The sequence below is a fragment of the Dromaius novaehollandiae genome, chromosome W, assembly GCF_036370855.1.
Source record: "Dromaius novaehollandiae isolate bDroNov1 chromosome W, bDroNov1.hap1, whole genome shotgun sequence".
NCBI lineage: Eukaryota > Metazoa > Chordata > Aves > Casuariiformes > Dromaiidae > Dromaius > Dromaius novaehollandiae.
The window spans coordinates 57,814,418-57,831,510 of NC_088130.1; the positions used below are offsets into that span (position 1 = coordinate 57,814,418).

Genomic DNA, 17,093 nt, shown 5'->3' on the forward strand with positions numbered 1-17,093 from the left:
CTTAAGAGTCAAAAAAAACTTGGGTGTATTTATTGATAATATCAATCTTGACTCATTCCCTAGACAAATTCATGATACCAAATTATATATGAAACTTGCAAAATAGGTGCTACACTGGATATAGTACATGTTAGAATCTAGCTCTGAAATTATTTTGAGCATAAAAATGTGAGACGCTCAACATAGCTGTAATTCAGAAGATTCAATGGAAGTCATGCTTTAATTATGTCTGATTCTCCATTTCAAAAGAAAAACATGCATATGCAGCTTTTTAAAATTGAAACCATATTAAAGCATGGAGAAAGCCCACTTGAACTAATTAGAGGACTTGGACTTCGGCAGTAAGAAGTTGCAGGTCATTATGAGTCATTGCCATCATTGAATTTCCTCAGATGCAGAACAGAAATAGAGCAGATGGAGGAAACTGAAACAGACCAAGCAAGCAGCAGAGCGTGACTCAATAAATACAGCCCAGAGGTAATTCATTAGAACTCGTTATCTGGTATAAACTGCCTTGTGCTGCCTCTCCCAATGGAGGAACGGTTTTCCTCTCTCCCCATCTATCCACAATTTTATAAAGGCTTTGGTTTTCTCACAGAATGCCTAATTTAACCACTTAATCATCCTTCTACTCCATAAGAAAGAAACAAGACAGTTAAAGGACAGAATCCATTAGCTGTAATTTTCTTACTGGAAACTTTAATTTCCTCCACAAGTCAGAAAGTTCAAAGGACAATAGAAAAGGAAGACTAGAAGAGGAAAATGCTATATTTGAGATATATATTCAGACTGCAAATGGAATCTCTTTCACACAAAACTCTTTCGTTGCCAAATTCCAATCAAAGCGAGGAACAGTCCCAAGAATCATTAGCATCTGCAAGATTTTAAAACCCAATCACCATAGTTTCAATTCAAATTAATCTATTTAAAAGAAAATTTATCTTCAGTTCTATGACATTAAACTGATGTCCATGGGAAAAAATAGCTCCAAATATTAATGCTTTTTCAGAGTTTTCAATCTGTAGTGTGCCATGAAATTTCTAAGTCCCAAAATACCCTGTCCTAAAAGGGCACCAGTCAGCCCAGCAATCTAACTTCAAGCCACCTCAATGGATTCATGATTCTGAAATGGAATTTTAAATGAAGGATTACAAATATAGACTATCGGACAGAAGCTTCCCAGAAGGTATTGTGCTTCAGGCAAAAAGAAAATTGCATCTCACGCTGGTCTCTTCTGGTTCTTAATTCTTTCAAGGGGCATATACATTCAATGCTGTTTTTTTCCTCACTTGCACTCAATTCACAAATTTAACAATGGACTTACGCAGTTTTGCCCTCGCTATCTTGTTTGGTGGCATTGGCTCCCTTTTTACCCAGCAATGAAGCCACCTTCTCAGGATCGCCATTCTCCACTGCCTGCAGCAGCCGATCATCATTCTTGTTCCACTCATTGGTCTGGAGTAAAAGAAAAAGAAGAAACAAATATTAGTACCAGCACTATGCCCAGGCTTCCTCGAATGATCCCACACACACTTACCACAGAAAGCTAAAACAAAAACCCAACCTAAAGATACAGCACTGTGAAAGTAACTTGCAACTTGCACGGCACAGGCTCCCAAGGACTCGACGGCTGAAGCCAGGACCTAAGCGATCAGCAGGAGATGAGGTCTAGCATGGAAACCGATTCTGTAGAACAGTAGTGCAGAAATAAATCTACTTGTTATTACTGTGATTAAACAAGTTCTCCTTCATTTGACTAGTCCTGATTTCTATTATGGAGCTGCACTGGCCCCATGAGACCATCATATACATCATGTGCATAGGCAATGAGCTGTCTCAGTGGATTCACACCCCACACTACCAACACAGGCTGGACAAAACTTTCCATGTTTAAGGCTTTCCCCAGCTGACACTTTATAAGAGACTAACGAATTCAGGGATTGCCTTTCCCAGACTAGCTAGTTTTACTAAGCTTTTATCTCCCTGTCATATTTAGGACAAACGAATTGATCCATCAATAGACAGCACGTCCCGAGTACTGCTGAAAGGAAAAGATGACCAGCCTACATTAGAGCTTTTCCCAGCATTATCCACTAAATTGTTTTGCTCACCCTTGTCAGCTGGATGAGTGAAAGGACACTTTTGTCTAGTATGATGAGTCCCCCCTTCCCTTCTGTACTTTCAGGACCTGGCCTATTCCCTCCGGCAGACCTCCAAGTTGTATCTAACAAGAAGAGAGAGGAATGTTACCCCTCTCTATCCTATAAGATTACAGGGGAAAAAAAAGGGCTCTGGAAAAGGAGTGAAAGTTGTATCCATGCCTTCTTGTCTGGACTGACAACAGAGTGCAATCTTCCAAAGAGCATCTGGTTTGCATGGAATTAAAAACTGCATCTGGATTAGCGCTACACCCTGCTATATTCAGGAGTGTATCTTCAACAGATTACGGCTTTCTCTTTGACATCGGTCTGCTCATCTCCAGCATGACTGTCTATTTATCAGCACTGGATTTCTGCACAACTTTGGCAAGGAGTGAATTCATATTAATATGTTTCTTGAGAAATGTTCAGCTTAACCTCTCTATCCTGATGCTCTGCACAGAGACTCTTTTGCCTCGAGCTAAACACAAAATCTGATGTTTCTCCTTGTGGACTGCTGAGGAAAAGAGAGCATGAGGAGTGCACTGATATGAATTAACTCCCCAGGCTGTGCACACCCTGAAAAACAGAACAGGAGAAAAGTGTTACAAGTTAGTGGCAGTTTAAAAACCAAAACAAAAAAACCCCTCAGGGAGAGAGTGCAGCCTGAGCGCAATAAGAGACAGGAGCTGAAGGAGTGTCACCTGGAAGGAGGACGTCTGGATGGCAGCTCCAGCAAAGCAAGTGGCACGCAGAAGACAAAAAGAACAACTGAAGTCTGTTATGCAAGTGCCACGACTGGTGGGTAAATGCACATCCAGCAAGTTATATTCTTTATTCGTATAAAGCACTGGAATAGATTGCTGTAGACTCTAGAGCATTAGTTACATCAGCAAAAAAATGATGTTTCTCTTAGCAATATTTAGACTCCATGGCAATGAGTGCCCTGCCAAGCAGCAGTCTCCACCTAAAATGAAACTTGTTGCATATTCTTGGTTTGGGGAACTTTGTGCTTTTAAAGGGAGCTTATTATTAAAAGCAGATGTTAAAAAACGTATCTTACTTGTAAATAAAATCCTTTAAAATTAACACAGTTTTTGACAGCATATTACGCCTTTTCTTTTGGAGTTTATCCAGTTTTTATTCACCACTCATGCAAGAGAAAGATATTTAAATATAGAATATTTGATGAATCAATCTTACCCACAAATCACCAAGACGACTGCAAAGCACTGGCAGCACCTACCTCCTGCACTTTTTTTTTTTTAAATCTTGGAAAGGGAAGGGAGAGGCTGCAAGTAATATTATAATCTACACATGCACTTCTAACAAAATACTAACCTGTACTTCAAAAAAGAAATACAAGAACACCTAATTTACGATCTTCTCATGACCTGAAATAACCTGTTCTACTTCAGAAACATGAAACAGAATAAGCTATAGGAAAATGTTAAGACTAAGGCTTACTGAAAAACCTTGGCAGAATGGATTTCACCACAGCTATAAGAGCGTTCACCTTTATAGTATAAGCATAGCTGAGTTCTCCAGGAGCAGCTGCATGGATATTTAATATTCAGCTATTAAATTGAAAAATTAGTGGTATATATTCCAATAACCCATTTAGCAGTACTCTGACATAAGCAAACAAGCACACCAATGCCAACCCCCAAATCTAAGGAAGACTGAAGATCAACAGTCAATTTCCCCTTGCAGGGGATGCTGTGCTAACTATCACCCTACCTATAATCACACTAATAATTAACATCCCAGACCCAAGAGAAACCAACACAGCTGGATCTCAAATTATACCTCAGTATTTATTAAGAGTGGAAACTGTACCTGGGAGAGTTACAGATATGAATGGGGGAAGCCAGCAGTGCCCTGAAAGCGGTTCTTATGTTGCAGAATGATGCTGTGTTTTTGGTAACAGTAAAACACACTGGCACATGGTACTAGTCTCTTGAAAGAAGAGAAACTTCATTTAGTATTTAATGTGGTTTTCAACCATACCTTTTTTTGATAACAAAAACACATGTTCATGCATACACAGCTAAACTAAGATTTAAGAGTGCATCATTTCAACAACTGCTTCCTGTTCATCAGTTAAACAGTACCAACCTCGGACAAGCCGTCACTCATGCAATTTCTCACTTGCGCCCTGATAATAGTCAGTTCCATCAGATTCATCGCAACGTCAAGGAAAGGCTATCAGTGTGCATTTCCTTATTTTTCATGCAAAGCTGGTAAAACTTTTTCCCTCTCAGAGAAGGCTGAAGGCGAGAATAGGAAGCTCTATATTCGGTAATCATTTCTGAACCCTGTTTTCAGGGTGCTAGTCCTAGCAGCTAACTAGTATCTTTTCTTCTAAGCACTTACTCAGAATTGCTAAAGGAACACTTAATTTCATAGTCTGCCACATACCTAATCAGCTAACATTAGTTCTTCCAAATGCATGTTCTCAGAGTTCCTCTTAGTGATGCTATAAAATCTTTGGGCTGTACCAGCTCTTTTGTTTTGCTCCTGGAAAACAAAGGACTTGTGCAGTTTCCCTTCATCATTCTGTAGCAGAGATGTGCTCATTTAAAAATTAAAATAGCTGTATTCTGTGCAAGAGGCTTAAAAGCCAACATACTGTATTATGCCCATAAATATTACATATCTTTGCATTAAAGCAATGACAATTCTCTTCTAGGGCAGCAATAAAGATGTTACTATTGTAGATGAAAGGTTAATTTTATATTCAAGCTATTTCAAAATTATACACGTTTAACAAGTTACATAAATCTATTCACAAATCTCATATTTTATTTGCAAAATGCAATGAGGGATACATCTGTATTCTGCAATCAGCTTGTCCACACAGGAAGTCCAACTACGCAGACATCAACCGTTGCTGAAGTACTCCTCTGCCGCTATTAAACTGTTTTTATTCCTCCACTGTGTTCAGATCAGCAGCATCATACAACACATTCCAGAAGTTAGAGATACAGCAAATAAATAAAATAAATGGAATGCCACGGACTCTCAAAAACACCCATTCCAAGAGGGAACTGTAGCCTTATTACCCATCCTCTTCATGGAAAAAAAAAAAAAAATAGAAGAAGAGAGAATCCATACGACACCCAGAAAGTCACCGTACCCAGGAGCTGACAAGGGAGTTGGAGACATTTAGTCAGTGGGCTCTCACACTGCCTCATGTAACTAACACCCGCACAGCTACTGGTCCCAGAGCAGATCAGAAAACAAATCTCTGAGCAAAGGCAGTGACTGCTGCATTACGAACAATTTCTGAAACCATTGTAATATTAGCTCATCTGGTTTTGACCCCGTAAGTCACACCTACTACCAAGTATCTGCTGAAAACTCAAGAGTCAACTTCTGCTGTGGTAACAGAAGACAAGTGCTCCCAGTCCTGGCTATGACTGTTCATTTCAGCAGAGAAGCCACCTTCACCTGCCATTTAACAGCGGCACCAGCATTTGCTGGTCCTTCAGCCCGTGCACATGAGGTGCATTCTGCCATCAGCACTGGAGGGACCGAGGTGGCCAAAAGGCAGGACAGCTGGAGATGTTAACTACTTAAACTCTCTGCAGCAATCTTCCTCTGCTGCAGCCCCACAAACCATCCCATCCCACTTGTTCAGGCAGCCCACACATTTCTGCCAGCCCCCTCCTTCAGCTGCCCGGGCGCCGCATCCTGCCTCCGTTATCACCAGGCTCCTTGGCACGGACCCCTTGCTCAGCTGGGCCAACTGACTCAACTTCCACATTTCATCCGAAAAGCCCAGCACCACCCACCAAACAGTCCTTGGGACATTGCAGATCTGCCACTACCACCCTTTCGGGCAGTATAAATAAAGGTTTCCTGTTATGCTGGAGATGCCGAGACATGTATTGTTCTGAGCACACTCATGTAGGGCAGAGCAAGCTCAAGGTTAATGCTGAGTAGCAGGAGAGTATCTTCAGAAAAACCTCTATCAAGTGTACCACCACGGCAATAAAAACTTCAAACTCAGGGTGTTAAGCAGACACCTTTCATCAGCAATAAAGCTAAAGAATTTTTTTAAGAGTATTGTAAGTGTGCAAATTAGCCAACCAAATAATATGTACAGCACGAGGCATAGCACTACATGCAAATACACATGAAACTCCAGAGCAGCTCCGTGTAAAGACAACCACTTGTGTATAATAAGGTTGGCAAGATCTGAGCCTGGAAAAGACAGCACAGGTGTGTGTAGGGGGGTTACCTGTCCCTCCAAAAACCCCCAGTCCCTCTCCACTTCTGCAGGCCGCATGCCAACCAGCTGAGGTTCAAACTATTGACATTCTGCAATGACAACAGTGTGCGAACACATGCAAAACTCAGCTGATGAGACACATTTTAGTGTAATAAAAGAGAACTGGCATTCTACAGTCTTTCTTCAGGCTAATTTTTAAACCAAAAAAAAAAAAAGTAGTATCCTGTATAGTTGAAGCCATGATACTTAAAAGTAATGGGCATTACTTATCAGGAGACAAAGTAATACTCATCAGGATACTGATGCAGTCTGACTGAAACTTAGCATCCCTCTCAAATATAGTCTTCAGCCTTAATTTTCCTTCTTCAGATGAGGAAGTGCACTGTATGGCACTGGTCAGGAGCATCTCTCCCAAGATGTGCTTTCCATGTTTAAACATTTACGAACTGAAAAAGGGGCAGGGAGGAGATCACCGAGCTGTGGGCGGAAAGCCATCCCTGTGGGAGGCACCATCAGACCGAGGTTAACGGAGTGAGGCTGGGGACAGGAGAGAGCTGGTTCACTTGATCTACCCCATCCATTTATGGGCAGTCATAAAAAAGGGCACAACACTGAGGCCCGAAGCAGAGCGTTTGCAACACCCTCAATGTTCACCGTCGGGATAGGTGGAACTTCTAACCACGCAGCTCTGTCGGCCCCAGAGAGACATGCTTCAGTAGGACCCACTGACAGCAGCCATGCTGACAGTTTTCAACTGAGTGGTTCCTCTAAACACAGATTATTTCCTCCGCAAACCTATAGATGACCATATGGCTCCGAGACACTAATTAAATAGTTACTATATTTGCAGCTGAAACTGCCCAGCAAAAAATGCTTTATCATTGAGATCATACACAGTATGTGGAGCTGACAAATTGTTCTGCAGTTCAAGGAAAACATTGCTTAAAACAGTTGATACAAGTTTTAACTACGAAAAAAGCCTTTGGTATGAAGGTTTCTCTGTCACAAATGGAATTATTTTTCTGTTCAGAGGAGAAGTTCAAGAATTTAAAAAAAAAAAAGATATTTACTCAAGCCTTTGAGGCACCCATTTCTCTCCCCCCCCCCCTTTTTTTTTTTTTTTGGTAAATCATCACCACTGTCACACCAGGATGTTAAACCCAGTTGTCTTGATATTACCTGCGTACATCATGCGAGAAATGACAACATGTAACAGGAGGTAATATTTCTACTTAGCAGTAGATGTTTTCCATGCACAAAGACCTGCACAAACACTAACTGGACAAGTGTGTTTCTTTATCTTTGGCAGGCAGCCTACAGGAGATGATTTAAGTGACCTTGCATTGTTGCAAATCTACTGGAGACAGATGATGTTATCGCCACTGAAATCAGAACTGCAGGGAAGCTGAGTAGCAAATTGAAATGCCTGATAATTTCAAACTCAGCAGCTCACTGTCTGAAAAGGAAAGGAATACTTACAAACTGGCCTCAAACAATTGCATGGCAAAGATGCTGGACGTCCCTGCATCACAAGGTCATCCACGAAAGTCCGCATATGCTGGACTTCCCAAGAGAGTCTTAAAAACAACAACAGTCCTATTGTAGGGAATGCGGTCACTAAAGGAAACATCCCTCAGAGTTAAAACAACAAAGGACAGCCCTTCTCGAAAGAACGGCTTATCTGAACACATTATAGTCCAGGGGTCAGCGATAAGCGGGTAAGTAGCCTATACCTTTCCCAGCCCTCAAACCAGAGACCAAGTTTGCCAGTGGCAAACCAGAGCAGCAGGGGCAGAAAGCCTTCCTGCAGAGGGGCAAGATGCTATTGAGCTTATCACCAACGCCTGGTCCAGCCTACGGCAGCAGCTCCCAGGACATTCAGCGCTTAGCGGATGCCAGGAGCTGCTGCCTCTGGGGCCCCTTTCCATTTCTGGGGCTCCAGCCCTTTTCTGTACCATTCAAAATCTGCCCATGGGTCATGTATGGCACCAGTGCCACTGCAAGCTGACCTCTGCTGCACTCTGCACACCACTTAATGCAACATCCTGAACGTCACGCCAGAAGGTGCTATGTTCATTGCAAGTAAGGTCCTGACCTCTAGTTAACAAGTTGTCAAAAAAGCTAAGTGTGACAACAGCTTTGGAAGCAATTCATAGTGATACTATCTGTACATCACTGTCTAATTGCTGCACCAGAAATGGCCTTCTCCAGCTTCACCTGGCCACCTACGTTCCTTCCTTTACGTGACTGATGGCTAATACTTAATATTTACATAAACGGACAAAGCATTTACAGCTCACAGCATTTCACAGGTGGAAACAGGAGTGGCAAAACAAGTTATCCGTGAACCTCTTACGACGAAAAATGTCAATCCGTTGTCTTGCTCCTGCTTCTTGTGCCACCTGTGCCAAGTCGGGGTAACCGTCTACGTAAAGCGTGTGAGGTCTGTCTGACACTGGAGACTGCGTTTGTGTCAGACCATGAATTCCACACGAACAGCAGATAAAACCACCATAAAGAAGGCAGGAAACAGTCTGTGCTGGAGTGAATGAACAAGGGATGGTGACAAAAGGCTAAGAGTAGATTGTCAGTAAACCTTGATAATTACCTATTCATTGGGTAGCTTCTGTGGAGAAAGAAGTGATTATTATCCAAGCAAACCATTTTTTCCTGCCGAACCCCAGAATAATACAGCTGAACAGCAAGTCACTCAGCAGGGCACTTCTGTCAGCCAGTGACACTGCCTGGAAGGTCTCCCGACAAAGGGGGCTGCAAGCTATGAAAAGAAAGGGTCTTTCACTAGCAGAGAAGGGGAAAGACAACCTGACTGAAATTGCCTCCTGAGACAGCAAGCGGTTGGAGGAAAAAAGAAAAAAAGTTGCAGGAAAAACTTAGAGCAGTCTTTGCTTAAATAATGACTGGAATTTGCAGCAGGCTGTGAGCTGAACACTCAAGAGGGCAATGAAAATGGAAAAAAAATGCATTTAAGAGCTTGCTGTTTCACTGAGATACTTATGTTTCTTGTTAGTAAAGGACAACTATTATTTTCTTGACAAACCCGGGTTTGCTTTAACAATTTCGGTTGGGCTTTAAATGCAAAGGAGCCATAAGGTCAGAGGATCAGGAATTCGCATAGCTAATAGAGGGGAGATCAGTAGCATCTTCGTAATTCAGCTGTGAGATTTCATTTCTATAAAGGAATAAGAAATAAGGCAGAAGGCCAGAAAGTCTGCAAGGGAGGCCAAGAGGTCCACTCAGACCAAGGAAAACAGTCAGGCCGCAACTAATGAGCTCAGAGGCACTTAGTGGAGTTCTACCAACATTTTGAGACACACAACTAACAAACGCTTCTCACTTCACTTCCCAGTGAAGCCCATGATGTCTTTTTGTTTCTGATGCTACTTTTTAGCCTTTTTTCAAGATAAAGGAAATCAATTTCTGCATTTGAGAAACAGCAAGATTTCCTGTTAACATCAGGAAGTATTGCATCTAAGTACTTCAAGGCTTCTATTTTCTTTTAAGCAATTACTGCTGTTTTCAGGTAACCAATTTATTTCCAGTGGAGATGAAGGAAAGTGGTGAGCACAAAGCTCACCACATGCTAAGCATTAGAACAAAATAAGAAAAACTACATCAAATCATTAGTAACATGCAGCCAGAGCATTGGCAATATGTCAAATCACTGCCCATTGTTTATCACCTCACACATCACCAATACAGAAATTGGAGACTTATCTTTACTTGAAGATAGCAAAGGATGCAGCAGTAACCACACCACAGGCAACTGATCATTCGCAATAAGACAGAAGAAAGTAAAGTCAACAATTAATTGAGTACATTTGTATAAATGAAACAATGCTTATTTTAACGCAGGCAAAAAAACACACAGTTTTTTTTATACTTAAAAAAAAAATTCTTGCAAATCCTCTTTGAAGTAATCATCTGCCATTGTTCTGCCTTCTCTCATAGTTCTAAGGAGTTGAACCATAGTGAATATGCACTCAGATGATAGCTCCTCTCATCTTGAAACTACTCAGTAAGTGTTATCAAAACCAAAATACACCTAATAGATTGCAATCTACTGATGGATACATGGCAGTTCTTTCCTTCAAAAATCCACCAGGTGTCAGAACACAGATTTAAATTAAAAACAAACAACAACAAACTCCCTCACAAATAGTGATCCCGGGACCATCTAGAATCCTTATTTCTAATATATAAAAAAAGACTGTAAATAAGAAGTTGATCTTCAGCATTAGAGGACTGGAAAAAGAACTGCTTTCTAATAAAATTTTAAGATTGAAGAATACTGAATCAACAGATTTTAGCTATGCATCAAGGTCAAACTGTTACTCACATAAAGGATATTTAGCCTTTCAAGTCTTCAGGACTTCTGGTACACAGATACTTTATGTTCAGTTGGGGGAAAAAAAAAGAAATCAGGAGATCTGAAGTGAAATGGGCTGCATAATCCAGTCTCACCTTTCATCTGGTAAGTATTTTTCAGCGAAAAACAGGCTGTAAGATACAGGGACGCTGCCAACTATGCAACCAAAATTTGTTTGTTCAGCTACTGTGTGGATCGTCTTGCACGCTGCAATACTGTGTTGGAGACCATAGGCTCTGTGGAGCAGAGTGTGCCCTAATGACCAGGGAACAGGTCTAAGCTCCTTGGTCAGCCTGCCGGCTTTAAGTTTGCAATGCTATACACACAGCACTTCCCACGCAGAATTTTCTTATTTGCTGATATGAGTATCTGAGCTTACTCTGTCTACTCAGATCTTTAATAACACTCTCCGGTTTTTGTTGATTAGTAAATTTAGTCAGAGACCATCAGTGTTTGATAGATCTTCCTTCTTCCAGATGAGCGAATGGATGTCGCCCTGTCCTGCAGGAACCCACTTACAGCCAATGTTAGCTCAGTTACGAGGACTGGTACTTTCTACCCTTATAGCTCCATCTTTCCTCCTGCCTTGTGCTGAAACTTCCCAACCAGCACACATTTTGCCACTTCTGCACAGTAAACTTGTTTTTCATTACTTTTGGAGCAGTTGCCCTTTTTTCATCATTCTGTAAAGGCAAAAAGACACAACGGCTAATTATGAATTCTACAGATAAGAAAAGAAAAATCTTCAACACCAAACAGAACCACACACAGTTCTGAATCAGACCAACTGATCACCATAACTACTGCTTCAAGATGTAGTGATAAGGTACCAGCCACCCTGGTACCTTATATTACAAATATCTACATGATACCGCAGCTCACATAATAAAAGCTGTTTGGGGGACGGGGGGAAGAAGAGGGCATTCCTACTAGCAGAGACTGAAGTGGATTACTTGACAATGCTCTACCATCTTATTATTTTCCAAAATACTCAAAAAGCATTTTAGTTATTTTTAAAACCACTTCAAATTATTTTTTTATGCCTACTAGATTGCCATGGTAGGAAGCAAACCAATTTCAAAATTCATCACAAAAAAAAAAAAAAAAAAACTGTATTAAAATCTCAAAACTATTCAGAGTAGGAAAACAGTCTATTTATAGTGGAATTTGTCATTCTTGTAAAGGACATATCCACTGTTACTGGGGTATAGCCTTCTATTCTGAAACTCATGACATGGCCAAACAAAACACAGTGCGTACAAAGAGACAAAACCCTATTCCAAGAAATGGTTTTGTTTGGAGTCTTTAAGAGCTCAACTCAATCTCTAAAAGTACTTCAAGACTGCAAAAGAAGGCAAAATAAGCTCCACAATGTCTGATCTTCATGAGGCCACTGATGGATGTTTGTGCCATGGATTATAACTGCTGGATCTAATACTTGTCAGTCTCCAAATCAAATATTACAGCTAAGCTTAGCTTGCTGTTTTAAATTCCATCAGTGCAATGAAAGATAACCTAAGCATCATAGAAAAGTTACACCTAAAATACATTCCTAGTAGGACTAAAGAAATTTGGAAAAAAACAATTGTTTTGCACAAAAATAAAATTCTGTTCAGCAGCCAGGGAAGAGTGCATGAGATTTCTCAACAGCACATCTTCCCATGTTATTTATCCTCCCCATCACATGCACTGCGAATCAGACAAGTCTTCTGTGCGGCAGACTTGCTGTATGTCGTAGATCAACTGCCCACACACAGCAGGCTTTGCATAAAAGCAGAGAAAGGGCAAGGGAGCAGCCACCCTCGTTCCTTCCCTTGGGCCCATGTCCTTCTCAATTGCAGAAGGAGCTTTGCTCCTCTCCAAGGACGAACAATAACACCCATTATGTAGACTTTCCATCTACCGGGCACAGATGGCCTCAGTCTTTCATGAGATCAGGGCCACAGCTGGTACATCATCCTTCAGGCACCCTGTAGAAACTCAGCTACTTGCCCCAAGATACTGGTGGGGTTTAACCCTTTCCTGTTTGAACAGTGATTGAGCTATATGCCCCCTGGCATAATCGTCCTAGCTCTGTACTAACTGACCAGTCCACACGTACAAAACCCTCCCCTTTTCATCTGTATATTCCTCATCCACATGCGAGCTGCTAGAGCGCTAAGTGTCATCACTGCAGCGCTCTTGCTCACTTGGATCCCCTGCACCTTACTAAACATTTAGGATTATTCACACAAGGTGAGTGAAGACACAAACACATGCCCCCCTCCCCCTTTTTATAATCCATTTGGCTCCTTTTAATTGCTCCTCAAGATCATCGAGTTACTCTTCACACATCAGTGATAAGTGCTGTCAATGGCTTCAGCATCTAGTCTTGTTCTCCCTCTGTGAGGGATACTGTTGCTGCTACACCAAGAAACTCTCCTTAGGGTTACCTGGTCTATACTCTGACTTCTTCACAAGATCCATGCACAGTTTCTGTAATAAGAGTTCAGCAGCTAAACAATACCAAGCAATTTTCACCTTCCCAGTACAAAGTCACTGCTAGTTAAAAAGTGACAATGAAAAGATGCACAGAGCACAAAATCCTGAAGGGCAGCACAGAGCCCAGAGTCTGTATGGGGACAGAGCACACGCTCCCATGTAAAGTGGTCTTGTGCTACCAACCACTTTCTTGTCATCAAAAATAATCCAATTAGAGCCACAACCTCTTTGTTATAGCCTATGGTGAAGCTAACATGAGAGAGAAATGCCAGGTAATAACGTAAAACTTACAAAACATTTACCTAAAGACACACTTTCCCTTTGATGCTTACAAGCAGAGAGACTGGACAAATATCCCTAGATATTTGCTCCCTATCATGTCCTGTTTACTCTACACACTTTTCCAAGATTGAGACTGTATGCTGTGGCTACGCTGGATTATGGAGTGCATCTAATGCAACAGCTACAAGTAACTGCTGAATTCAAACCATTCCCAGGAGCAAATGACCATTCAGTGGCTAGTTAATTCCCATCCTTTTCGAAACATGTTTTTCTTTTCAATAATTTATGTTGAGGAAGGGCGGTGGGGGAGAGGAAGGGAGAGGAAGGATTCGTAACAGGCATTAAGTCTTCAAGGAAGAAAAGATAACCCCTAAGAGCTTTGCAGGTCATGACAAAAATGCCAAGAACTGGTATTTTGTAATTATCTGCATTACATATCTTCGGAGTTTCCTTCCATCTCATGAGATCTGAAACCCAAATTAACAAACATCTTTTTGCATCCTGTAATAGCATCTTTAACAGATTCAGTTAACAACTGCAAAGGATTGTATAAATAATAAGCTGAAAATGGATAGTTTTCATTGCCAGAAACAGCAGAAGTTTTCCAAATTTTATGGGTTAAAAAAGCCAATAAATGTAATAGTCTTTTGAAGATGCTAGTATAATCCTTCCAAAACTGAACAGAACAGATGACTCAAGCATATGGCCAAGTTCCATTAAAATTCTGTCTTGTAATCATAAAATATGATGTAATGTAGTTTGGTCCCAGGAGAAGGAAAAGCGTTAGACATATGTGACATGCACAAGCATTCCCTGGATCCATCTGGCTAGCTATTTTATAAAGGTATTACACAAGTAAGAGTTTTGTTTTTTTTTTTTAAAGTCTCCAAGATAAATATTCTTAAGTCTTTTCTTGGAAAAGTAATGGGTACTGCTCTTAAAAACTACAATTAATGCATCAACCATTATTGTTACAAACACTGCTCAGCTAAGTATGTGTAAGACAAACAACTTCCCTGTTACACCTTGCTGCAGCAATGCCTCTTTAAAAAAGTTTGCCTTCCTAAACTTTGAAGGCACTCTGTGGTTTATTACTACTTCACTCTTACCGAACAAGAAAAATCTAGAGGAAAACAAAGCTTAAAGGACTATTTGCAAATCAAAGGAAGCTTCCCTTTAAAAGAAAATAAAGAGAAGGGGAAAGAGTATATACTAACAACACTTTAGGTGGCAAAGAATATTATTTTCTGCATTATTTAAAGTTTGAGTGAAACAGAACTGCTGAGAAGGGTATCAGAGCCATCAGCTCTGGCAGGTAAAATACTTTTCAGTTCATTAATTACACAAATATGCACAACAGAAATAAAATGTTTTACAGCCATTGGAGTGAACAGCATTTGACATAACCATTCAGTACAGAGTTATCAGTATGGTCCTCATTATATTTAGGGCTCCATCTAAGAAGGTATGCACAGATGTCTTAACTAAACATGCAAGGTCTAACGGAGTTTATGAAAAACTCTGCTTTTTATTGTAAATAGTTTTAAACCACCCACAATTCAGGTCAAGCTACCAGAAAAATAAACTGAATCCAGCAAGAAAAGTAAAGAAAAGAGACAAACAGCAATAGTTTCGTTTCTCACAGTGACAAAACTAGCAAGGGATAATTACTGGGGACTAGGGTGTAGAGACATTACTCCACAGCCTGCATAAAACCACCATGTTACAAACCACCTCCCCTCCCCATATAATAGTACCTTGCTCCCCAGTGGAGATGGGGTCCCAGCAGCCACTGTAAGAACATACACATCTCCTTTCCCTAAGGGCATGCACACCTAACCACATCAACTTAAAGGTTCAGAGAAGATGCCAAGAAGCCATCTGATCATGCAGGTGGTCAAAGGCAGAGCTGGTTGCCCAGGGCAACCTCTATCAAATCAAAGTGTTAGGAATCAACAGATAAGGCATAAAGACCAAAACCGAATCTCTGTGCACTGTACACCAACTCTATATTCAAGCCATTCACCAATAGCTCGAATAGTGTGTGCAGCATCCATCTCTCTCATCTCTAAGACTTTAGAGCTAGAAACGATTCAGAAAAGTGCAAGATGATGAGAAATATGAAATGGCTTCTGTAGGAAGGATGAATAGGCTAGGATGCCTCAGCCTCAAAGAGAGACAAGCTAAGAGGGATATAAGGTCTATAAAATCACCAGTAATATGGGGAAAGTGGTTGGGAATCAACTGTTCACTGTCTTTTCCAGCACTGTGAGGGACCAGCAAATGAAAGCAGTGGGACCAGGTTTGGTTCAAAACCGAACAAAAAGTCAATAGCAGACCTGAGGAACTCTTTGCCAAAGGATACTGCAGATGCAAGGAGTTTAAGTGTTCAAGGAGGGACTGATCAAGTATTAGGAAAGAGATTCATTAGAAATTTGAAAGAGATATTTGTTCAAACCACAACAGGCTCAGGAAATCGCTTGAGCTTAAAATAGTCAGCAGCTAGGAAACCATTACAACTCAATGCCATACACACTTGCTCTGTGCTTGCTCTTCCTAGACAAGCACTGACAGGCACTGTCAAAGACAGAAGACTGGAAAACTAGGCTACAGGGGCCCTTGATCTGAACCAGTAATCGCTGATCAGTTCCTAACAGAAATTTGCTCAGACCCACTGCTTTTTCCGTCACAGCTCTTATTCCCTCTCCTGCTCTGGAGAAGCAAAGTCAACAGCAGACAGGCTGGCCTCTGTAGGGCCTGACGGGCACCAGTACCGAGTCATGCTAGACCCATTGCCCTTGGGAAGAAGATAGCCACACATGATGCCACTGCTTTTCTCCTTCAGGAATAGCGAGACGGAAAGCAAGCGAGAAAAGAAAACAATGAACCAACCAAAAAACCCCCCCCCAAAACCATGAGCCAAGAGCTGAAGTACAAACTGAAGAGGAAGCTGCAGCCACACTTGTAAATCAGGGACTGGATAAAAAGCTAAGAATGGATAAACCAGTCACTCTGACAGAGGCTGAGGTCACATCTTGACTACAAAAACTTACAACATAGTGGACTATCCTCTCTTACAGACAGTGACTATTTTAATTATGTTATGCTATGCAAAATACTGAATTGTCTGTTGAATGCACAGCCATTTTGAAAGTTAAATATCCTATTTATACATCTAAATATGGATTTGAAAAGGAAGCTCTCAAGAACTTGGCCTGAAAGTCTGCAAAATTATTTTTAACAGATGAAACATCAATTACAAGATATCAATTTTGTTTTATTCTTTTAAAAAACTTCATTGCACTCAGAAATCAAGGATTTAAATTTGGAAAACTTCACAGAGTGTGTTTCACAGCAGTCTTGCAGTTCTCAGAAATCAGCTTTTAAAGATTTTGGCCTGGTAAGCTGCGTGAATGGGAAGAGATTGACAAAGGTAGGAAAGCAAAATTAACCTGTTACTTTAACAGAATAGGTAAAGGTGAAGATGTTATTAGCAAAATATGGGAGTAATATTACTGCACCGACTACTGCAATTATACTGAAGTGGGAACAGACAAGTCTTCCACAA

At 40.9% G+C, this 17,093-nt stretch overlaps 1 protein-coding gene across 3 annotated transcripts in view; it reads right to left on the reverse strand.

Annotated features, from left to right (window-relative positions):
- LOC135324438 (ankycorbin-like) overlaps window positions 1–17,093 on the reverse strand; it is an 86,091-nt gene that overhangs the window by 34,208 nt on the left and 34,790 nt on the right. For all 3 annotated transcript variants that reach the window (XM_064500761.1, XM_064500763.1, XM_064500762.1), the window contains exon 3: window positions 1,325–1,455. In XM_064500761.1, the coding sequence (XP_064356831.1) occupies window positions 1,325–1,455 (131 nt within the window). The remainder of the gene's footprint in view (window positions 1–1,324; window positions 1,456–17,093) is intronic.